At 38.5% G+C, this 10,401-nt stretch overlaps 1 protein-coding gene across 1 annotated transcript; it reads right to left on the bottom strand.

Annotated features, from left to right (window-relative positions):
• Positions 1–5,757: 5,757 nt before the first annotated feature.
• On the bottom strand, positions 5,758–7,181 carry rbp4l (retinol binding protein 4, like). The gene is made up of 4 exons (XM_069159627.1): positions 7,065–7,181; positions 6,827–6,963; positions 6,069–6,181; positions 5,758–5,981 (listed from the first exon to the last, which is right to left on the bottom strand). Exons 1-4 carry the CDS (start codon positions 7,179–7,181, stop codon positions 5,758–5,760), a joined length of 591 nt encoding a protein of 196 aa, XP_069015728.1.
• Positions 7,182–10,401: the final 3,220 nt, after the last annotated feature.

The raw sequence follows: 10,401 nt of genomic DNA on the forward strand, positions 1-10,401 counted from the left end.
GATGAGAACATCAATTTAATTTAATGGCTTGGAAATTTTCCAGTTATGGCGACATTGATCGCCTGTTTCTAGACTTATCCACGTTAAGACATCACAACAAGAGCCATTCTATTATACAGACCATCTGAGGCAACAACTCTCCACAGTTTCTACCAAGCAGGTTTTTTTTCCCCATTATTTATTTTTTAAACATTTTGTTGTTTGCAGAGAAAATATGACCCCAAAAAAAAAAATTGACTGCCAAAACATACCACAGCACAATAGCAACAGGCCACCTGAAATCACTCTACGAACATGCAGTCCAGGAGTGTTTTCAAAAATTGGTGGTTTCAAAACGAGATTCTTAAGAGTTCATCAGACTGTTATGGACAGAAAATAGTGCCTTAAACATGAACCCTACTGACTCCAGTCAGAGCCTCAGGTTCAGCCATCATGAGCCCCTTGTGCCACTGAAAACGTGACAAAGGCCTGTTTACACAGCAGTCAGACAGATTTGTCAAGACCTCCCGGCAGATTCTCCATCGGACAGCTCAAAGTCGTAAAACGACAGACAGAAAGTCTGATGAGCCAAACAGCGACATGTCTAACACTGGTGCCACATGATCATAACAGAAATTTAACCAGCATACAGCAGCACTTAGTGCATCCGGAAAGTATCACAGCGCTTCACTTTTTCCACATTTTGTTATGTTACAGCCTTACTCCAAAATGGATTAAATAATTTTTTTCCTCAAAATTCTGCACACAATACCCCATAATGACAAAGTGAAAAAAGTTTGTTTAAATTTTTTGCAAATCTATGAAAAATAAAGAATGAAAATACAAACACGTACATAAGTATTCACAGCCTTTGCTCAATACTTTGTTGAAGCACCTTTGGCAGAAATTACAGCCTCAAGTCTTTTTGAATATAATGCTACAAGCTTGGCACCTATTTTTGGGCAGTTTCTCCCATTCTTCTTTGCAGGATCTCTCAAACTCCATCAGGTTGGATGGGGAGCGTCGGTGCGCAGCCATTTTCAGATCTCTCCAGAGATGTTCAATCGGGTTCAAGTCTGGGCTCTGGCTGGGCCACTCAAGGACATTCACAGAGTTGTCCCAAAGCCACTCCTTTGTTATCTTGGCTGTGTCCTTCGGGTCGTTGTCCTGTTGGAAGATGAACCTTCGCCCCAGTCTGAGGTCCAGAGATCTCTGGAGAAGGTTTTCATCAACGATATCTCTGTACATTACTGTATTCATCTTTCCCTCGAACCCGACTAGTCTCCTAGTTCCTGCCACTGAAAAACATCCCCACAGCATGATGCTGCCACCACCATGCTTCAGTGTAGGGATGTATTGGCCAGGTGATGAGCTTTGGCATTCAGGCCAAAGAGTTAAATCTTTGTTTCATCAGACCAGAGAATTTTGTTTCTCATGGTCTGACAAGTCCTTCAGGTGCCTTTTGGTAAACTCCAGGTGGGCTGTCATGTGCCTTTTACTGAGGAGTGGCTTCCGTCTGGCCACTCTACCATACAGGCCTGCTTGGTGGATGCTGCAGAGATGGTTGTCCTTCTGGAAGGTTCTCCTCTCTTCACAGAGCAACGTTGGAGCTCTGTCAGAGTGACCATCGGGTTCTTGGTCACCTCCCTGACTAAGGTCCTTCTCCCCCGATCGCTCAGTTTGGCCGGGCGGCCGACTCTAGGAAGAGTCCTGGTGGTTCCAAACTTCTTCCATTTACGGATGATGGAGGCCACTGTGCTCATTGGGACCTTCAATGATGCAGACATTTTTTTGTACCCTTACCCAGATCTGTCCCTAAACACAATCCTGTCTCAGAGGTTTACAGACAATTCTTTGGACTTCATGGCTTGGTTTGTGCTCTGACATGCACTGTCAACTGTGGGACCTTATATAGACGGTGTGCGCCTTTCCAAATCATGTCCAATCAACTGAATTTACCAGGTGGACTCCAATCAAGTTGTAGAAACATCTCAAGGATGATCAGTGGAAACAGGATGCACCTGAGATCAATTTTGAGTGTCATGGTAAAGGCTGTGAATACTTATGTACATGTGATTTTTACGTTTTTTATTTTTAATAGATTTGCAAAAATTTGAAAAACTTTTTTCACGTTATCATTATGGGGTATTGTGTGTAGAATTTTGAAGAAAAAAAAATAATTTTGAAATAAGGCTGTAACATAACAAAATGTGGAAAAAGTGAAGCACTGTGAATACTTTCCGGATGCACTGTATTAGTTTAAAGTCTTTCACATTTAGTCACATTTAGCTTTAACTGACTAATGCCTGATATAGAGTCAGAAAATGATGATGGCCTTTGTACCCTCCGGAGACATTCCCTCAAGTGGAAAGAATTGTCTAATGAAAATCCAATGCATGACATACAATCTGTTTTTCTTTCTGTAATTATGATTAAGATATATCAACTATACTGCAGGAAACATATGTCTTCATGTCATCTTTTACCAGGTCCTAAAACTTGACATTTTAATAGAACCTGACGATGATGTGGACATTTTGAACCTCTTGTTTTTCATCTTCATCAACATGCTTTATGAATTTTCCTGCTGTTTATTACAGTGCAAGATACAGATATTCATTCCTAAAGCAAGGAAAACTGCACTGGGAACATACTGAATCATCACATTGTTGAAGAGAAACTGTGAAGGCTGAGACAGAATAAAATTCATATTTACATTTAGAGAGATTGGTACATAACGATGCTGTGGTATAACAGTTAGCTTCTAGGTGTTTATTCCTGGAAGGAACTGCACAAGTTGCATGTATTTGGTAACCCAAGTAAATATTTATCTAGAGTGTAAAAAAAACTTGTCTCCCTGTTGCTGACTAATCTACACGTATCTTCCTTTTACAACCACACAGGAAGACAATTCTAATTACAGTTACGGTACATGTCGGTTTCTCTCCAAAAAAACCCCCCCAAAAAACAAACTGAAGGACCTGTACGATAAAGTGTGAACCATTTGTTTTCATAAACACGTTTCTCAACAGTTTGCTTAATAAGATATTTTTTAATGTAGTTCGCACAGTACATTACAGGTCAGTGTGTGTCCCAGCTGGTTGCCCAACTTGGATTAGAATATACTGTTGTTGTGTTTGCAGAAGTTATTTCTATCTTTTACACGTCATGTTGATCTTTTTACTGTTTTTTTTTCTCCTCCTTATATAAAGACAGAAACCCAGCGAGAGACCGGCGGCAGAGGTGAGTACACGGGCAGATATTTGGATTAAGCGGTCTGGTGATTGTTTCAACAACAAGCACACCTCCAGATATTCTCCAAGTACAGACTTTGTGTTTAGGCAGCATTTTAAAGGATCCCTACCCAAAACTGAAGTAATTTCATGAGAAATGTCCAAAATTGAAATCTGCTGAACTGGGTCCAGCTTCTGTTATGTGACTGACCAACCATCCCTCTGTTACGCTGCTATGATTTGCATTTTCTAAACTTTCTCTGAGAAATTCCACCTAAATACGACCATGTTTATTCCATTTTCTGAGGGATGGAGTTGATTTTTAAGTGGCAGCAGCGTTTATCCACCAACACTGAAAACAGTGTGGGTTACTCAAACATTCAGTAGTCTGACTGGAAGCCATTGTTTGCTTTAGATTGTGTGACGATGTCTACCATGTAGAGGCAGCAGCAGTTCAGTCAGTGCACCAAAAGAGCCAGCAAAAAATGGCATTATTTTTTAAAAGTTTTAATTCTGAAGACATATAATATAAAGTAAAAAAAAAAAAAATACTTGAAACAAAAGTGATCAGTGAGCACCTGATTGGAGATCTATTCGAAATATTTAGCAGTTTCTCCGTCCAAAAATAAAAAATTAGTTTGTGATCAGCTCATTCAACTAATATGGTATCAAAGCAAGAATCTCAAAACATTAGAAAATGACTGACTATTAATAAATAACCAATACTTTATGAAATAATCAGAAGCTGCAAGTCCTCAAGCTCCGTGTACAATCTTAGGTGTGGTTTGACTGCCCTCTAGTGGACAGATGACATTTTAGCAATTAGAAAATAAAATACAAATCTCAAACATCCACAAGTTGCAAGTTTATATATTTTTAAATGAATAAGTCTGATAGTAAAACCCACTGTGCTGTGAAGAGCGGGTTATCTTAATTTCATAAATGTGTCAGTCTGAGTGGAGTCCCAGACTGATAGAAAATACCAGATATAAATTCAACAAAAAATGTCTTACACTTTGAATAATGAGTGAAGTTTTTGTCTGTCACTTTGTAAGGCTGCAGTAGGGGAAGACTTCATGATAACTAATCCTGTAGTTTATGGTATGAGATTTTGGTGTTTGAACCTCATCAAACTCAAGCACATAAATCTACTTATATTATTACCTCACACTTGTTGCCTGTTAATGCATAAACAGTCTGGGTTTCCTCATTTCTTTTTTTTTCCTTCAAACTGACCCCTGGTTCCAAGTATTTTGCACAGTTCACTCAAGTTCTGAATAAAATCCATGAAAAACAGATGCCCAAGGATCAAAGACATTTAATGCATAGGCCTCATAACACCAGTAGTATAAAACACTGTTTGGGTTCAGCAGTTTTTGTAGAGAATTACAAGTGATCTGATTCCCAGTAAGGTCAAACAGCTGATCCTTTCAGAGTTAAGCTAGTTTACAAACAGAATAACTTGAGTTCACACTGTCCTTCCAACCAGTGTCATGACTCACAGACAATATGTAAGATCCACTGTTGACCCTTTGTCACACATGTTGCCACTTTTTTAGTTTGATGGCTTCTATAACAAACCCGATCAAGAACAAACAACAAAATATTAGAGATTGAACGATATAACATGTTAAGTAATGGATCCATCTTTAATAATCAATTCAGCATGCTTCAGATACTTTACTGTACACTGTGTAATAACGTTTTATGTTTTTTTTTTTTATATTGTTGCATAACATTAACAGGATTACACACCAGCTACAGAAACAAACGGTGCCTTCCCTGAAGCATTTCACCTGTTTAGGGATGTAACTTTACAAAAAGGAAGGCTGACACGAACTAGATCATCTGAGCATCATGGTTCTGTTGTGAGCACAAAGCCATGTTTTTGCAATCCAAACAAGACGTGGTTTCAGAAAGCTCCCAGTTTGATCCCGGACCCTGGAGAGCACCGTAAGTGGCCTTACAGTTGAGTTGGTATAATAGGACTAAAATCTCAAAACTTCAGACCACCTGTAAGCCCATTACCGCTCAGCGTGGACCGTGTTGGGTTTGGCTGCATTTTCTCGGGTTTAGAAGGGATTACAGCCACTTGCATGAACAAAGTACAGCATGTTAGCATGTTTTCAAGTCTGAACTGCAGACAAATAGTTTTTGTGTTGTTTTGCTTATAGTTTAGTTGGCTTCTTTCATCGATCTGTAAACAGGCTTGTAAAGTGAATGGGAACTTTTTGGTACAAATTTCAGAACAGCACAAAGAAGGACAATTTTCACAGATATTTGTTTAGAAAAATATTTAATTCAGTTTCACGTTCAACCAAAAGTCCACTGCAACATTTCCATTTGACAGACAGACAGTGAGTGAAACAGGAGGAAGTGGGTATAAGAAACACCAGCTTTCATTTTATTTATTTTTTTATTTATTTTTTTACACCCGTCACTGTTTTACACTTTTCACACTTCCTCACATGCACACTCTCATTATTCCTGCTCTTCACCCAGCTGGTGCACACATCCCTCTCTCCATCTTTTGTTTCCTCTCTGTTTAGCAGGCTCCAGACTGCAGCACAGGCTGAAACTCTCCAGCCAAGCAGATCTCTTCCTGTTTCTGGCGGACGATGCGCTGGAAGGACGGAGGCAGGCCACGGCGGTTCCTGGAGAAGACGATTGAGTAGCCGTCCTCGCAGCTTCCATCGTTTTTCAGGGTGCGGCAGGCGTAGGTGATGGCGTAGTTGTCGTAGTCTGTGTCAATCACCCAGTAGTTGTCACCTGGTTCAAAATAAAAGGGAGAGGGTTGAGGAGGAATGAGGGGATAGAAGAAGGATGTGCAGGTGGGCGAAGGTGTGCAGAACTGACTTCCACTGGACAAGTAGCTGGCCAGTCCCTGATAGTCCATGAACATCTTGCCAGGGGTGTTATGATCAGGGATGGAGTACTGGGCGGCCATGTAGGCACACACAACCCAGAAGCTGCAAAATTATGATACAAACACATGTTGGAATTTTTACAGAGGGCAAAAGAAATGCAAAAAAATTCCTTGTCTCCCCATAATTCACTTTTTCTAGTAATTACCGATAATTGTTACGAGTACATCTTAGAAATGGTGGGCAAATGCATACGTATATTTCAGTTTGATTGTTTTCTGTCCATATCATGGCCACTGAAATCAGTTGTCTTTCTGTTTGTTTGTAAAATGCATTCAATTGTACATTCCTGTGTAACAACCCTCCTCTCCAACCTGCATTTATTCCTGATCCTTCCTAATCCAGGGAAAATCCAGTTTGTTGCTAATGCTGTTCAGCATTTTCTTTAACAAAGTCTACCTGTTTCAACCTGAAATCTTCAGGTAGAGCTGAACACCTCTCTAAACTTCTGACCCAGGAAACTGAATATGTGAGCGGCCCTTACTTCCCCAAGTCAAGAAGGTATTTGTGGCTAATGTTTGTTCTCAGCAAAAGGGCTTTTAAGAAGGGGTGAGCTTAGTTGGTTTTGCTTTGGTTTAAGACGGTTCTATAGTTTTTATTTACAGAGACCATGGGTGAAATAAGGCAGAGAGGATGGATGCCATTCATGTGAGTGCAAAAAGTAATCCCAACCCGGCTTTTCTTACTTACCCAAACAGAGTGACACGTCCCTTAGAAGAGGCAGTCAAGGAGCCATCATCATCAATGATGTACTCAACTGAGATATTGTCCTGCAGGAACAGGCCTTCTGGGTCTTTCTTCTGCAGTGCATACCACCTCCCTGTATACTGCAAGGGAAAGGAAAAGGAGGATGAAAGTCAGAAATTGTTGTAAACATTCTTTTTATTTTCCAACAAGTGTGCTATTTCTGTCGTTTGAATTCACTCACCCTCTCGGGGTCAAAGTCCTTTTTGACTGAGAAGCTATTGACAATACAGGAGGCAGACAGACAGCGCTCTATGCAGGACACAAAGAGCAGCAGCAGGGCCAGTTTAGAGGATCCCATTCTGTAATGAACATTCAAATCAATGTTTTCATAGCAGCCTCAGAATCAGGACCAAAGTACTTGTGGTCGTATTTTTGTTTGTGGTTGTTTCGGCCTCGCTGATGTCTGGTGTATTGATATTATAAATGTAGCATCAATATGTTGTACCATTTAACACAAGATTAAGAAAACAGCAGCACAATCTGACTGATATAGATATGAAGTTATGCTGGGGTGAAACAATGCAGTGTTTTCAAATTGTCAATTCCAAAACGTAAGCCCAGAAAAATGTCACATAGACAATAATATACGTTTGATATATCTTTGACACGAAGTCATTACTAGTTCAAACAGTATCATAATTATAAAGTCTCTCATTTCAGCAGTTAAAGCATAAAATAACACCTTCTGATCATTACTATTTAAAGAAATTGTCTTATAATGTAATAATTTTCAGCATTTTACCTGTTTTGAGTCAAAGTACCGATAATGATTAAAATTCAAGCTCTTGTTCGTGGTTATCCTCCAGATCGGGTCTTGTGTCAGAGGCTGCCTTTATATACGAGTACCACAGACAAGCTTATGGCTGATTTTCATTGCTTGTAACTAAATAAGGTGCTTAAATCTAGACGTAATCCTGTTGGGTTGAAAACCTTACCGTAATCTGGTTTCTACGTTCAAACCTGCCCAAGATTTACGATAAAAACAAATAGACCTTTTATGTAACTGATTGGTAGCAAAGTGAAACAGGCACGCGCATACCAGAGCTGGCACTATCTGAATGTGCACAAATCATACAAGATGTAGAGGATTTCTATTAATTGGTCTAACATTTTAGAGAGTTTCTTCTAGACAAAACATGTGAATTTGGAGGAGTCTTATCCAGCCATGGAGACCTTTACTGGGATTTTTGCTAGATTGAAGAAAATACCATCATACAATAAAGATTGAGAATTCTTTTAGCTGACTAATGACATGTCCTGTCTGAGGTGTAGGTAACATCAGACACTTGAGATTTGTTTTCTGATGCGCAGCCTGTTAAAAGACAAACATTAACATTGCCACATGGACACAGGATTTATTCATGGCTTAAAACTAAATTATATTTTAACTACAAAATATCTGTGTCAAAAATACCACAAGGATGAATTAGTTGATTTCAGTTTTAGGAGTTAGATGCTGAAATGTAGCTGTTTTGAATTTTTGATTTAGCAGGTTGTAATTCAGCCATTTTGCAGACAAAACAAGAAAATGAATAAAAATAAAGATGATGTCTGTTATGACAAAAATGTTTTTAAGAGAGAGTTTGGGACAAAATTCATTACCAGTTAGAGGTTTATGGTGCCAGACTGGTACAAAAGGCACGAATCCATTTGCAAAAGTAAACTTTCAAACCTGTTTGGGATCAACAAGAGAAGAAACAAAGAACAAGTAAAATTCAAATCTACAGTTAACCTACATTTTCATTTTCTGTAATTTGCATTTCTTGACAAACAATCAATCAGCAATGAGTTCATTACTATTTCAGACTTTCAAAAAAAATATTATTGTCCTAATTAATAAGCCCTATTCTTTTGACATTTTTCACCTGAAAACGTACTCCAATTCACTCAGTAACAGCTCAAATACTCTGAGGCCAAAATTAAAAACCTTAGGCTCTGTGGAGGAGAGATACTTGGGAGAATTTTGAAATACAATAAGGTTCCTATTCCTGAAAAGTAGGCCAGTGAGGTTTGAAAAATCTGTCAAAAATTAACTTTTTAACTTCTAACGAATCAAAAGGAAATTGAATCTGTTCTAAAAACATTTAACTGCAGCTCAAATTTGACATTTGACATCCAAACATCCATTTTAGTCATAGTATTACTTGGCAGCCTCATCAGTGAGTGTGACAGACTTGGCAACTTGGCCTTCAAATGACCTGGTCTTGATGTGTACACCAAACTGGAAATGGTTAAGGAGCTTTAAATTTGGACGAACCTTTTTTTTTTTTCACACAATTTTGAGGAAGTTATTTAATATGAGGGATCAGACACACGACGTAAGGACCTGGGCTACACTGCGTCACACCACATGCTACCTGTCAGCTAAGAGAGTAAATACAATTGGACCACCTAATTTTGTTGTCTTGTTTTGGTTAAGCAATCAAGGTTTAATCCTGAGAAGTATATAAACACACAGGTACCGAATTTCCCCACTGTGGGATTAATGAAGTCAAAATCTAAGTATTTTAAACATGGACACCGTATTAACTAAAAGACACATTTTTTACAAATAATTTTATAAGCACTGAGCATCACAAGAACATCATTTCTTAACAAGAACGTGCAGGCAAACAGTAAATCATTTACTCACAGACACTTGTGAACTCGCATTTCCTGGATTAACCCCAGTCACTTGAGATTACTGCTGGTATAATATCATGCCATAACATCCAAATACTTCTTGGCTGTGCAATATCTTTTTGCTGTTCTTTTTCTTTTTTGCTAATTTAAATTATTTAGTCTTTTGTATTCTGAAAAATAGAATAATCCCTGTAGACTGGCCCCACGCCGGTAGTAAACACCAATTATTTTTTCCATTAACTGTGCTGCTTATTACTAAATCCTGCTTGCATGCCTTAGAATAGAACACGGACAAAAAAATAGACATAGTATGCTTCTTTTTATGTTTTGAATTTGAATTGCGACATGCAAAAAGAGAACCTCTTTAAATTTTGGATATGATGAGTTGTTTTAAACAAGCTAAAAATAGTGTATGTGTTTGTACCAAGGTTATGAAATTGGATACATAAGCATACGAAGTAGAATTATATGAAAGACAGATTTGCTAATAAAAGTCCCTTCCCTCTTTTTAACTTTTTGTTTGTGCCTTGGGTTGTGCAAGCTTTAGGAGCATTTAATTAAAGATGTATATTTCCATGCTGAAAACACTGAGTCAAGTTTTCAGTAACAAGACAGAGCTTCTTCCTTTCCAACTGTCCATAATCTTATTTGTGCTGACCATGAACTGATTATCCTAGTATGCGTACCACCGTTGCTTTTTCATTTAAAATTTTCTATCAGATATATTAACAGCATATCACGTCTCCCACAATGATAAATGGCCGCTAGAGTATAGGGATATCTGTCTATAATCTTTTGTAACAGATACCTTTTTCGTATATTTTGATTGTCATATTATTCTGTGCGTACCCATGCAGTCCTGAGGAGCAAAGTAAGTCACCTGTGGGCCAGGGGTG

The sequence above is a fragment of the Embiotoca jacksoni genome, unplaced genomic scaffold (genome assembly GCF_022577435.1).
Source record: "Embiotoca jacksoni isolate LCO1_2020_lvr unplaced genomic scaffold, fEmbJac1.0.p SCAF_10, whole genome shotgun sequence".
NCBI classification, from domain to species: domain Eukaryota; kingdom Metazoa; phylum Chordata; class Actinopteri; family Embiotocidae; genus Embiotoca; species Embiotoca jacksoni.

Excerpts from the sequence above, each read along its gene's own strand:
- rbp4l (XM_069159627.1), bottom strand. The coding sequence starts at position 7,181 with ATGGGATCCTCTAAACTGGCCCTGCTGCTGCTCTTTGTGTCCTGCATA. Across the intron at positions 6,964-7,064 it reads AGGACTTTGACCCCGAGAGG|TATACAGGGAGGTGGTATGC; the intron begins GTGAGTGAATTC and ends TTTCCCTTGCAG. Across the intron at positions 5,982-6,068 it reads CAGCTACTTGTCCAGTGGAA|GTGACAACTACTGGGTGATT; the intron begins GTCAGTTCTGCA and ends ATTTTGAACCAG.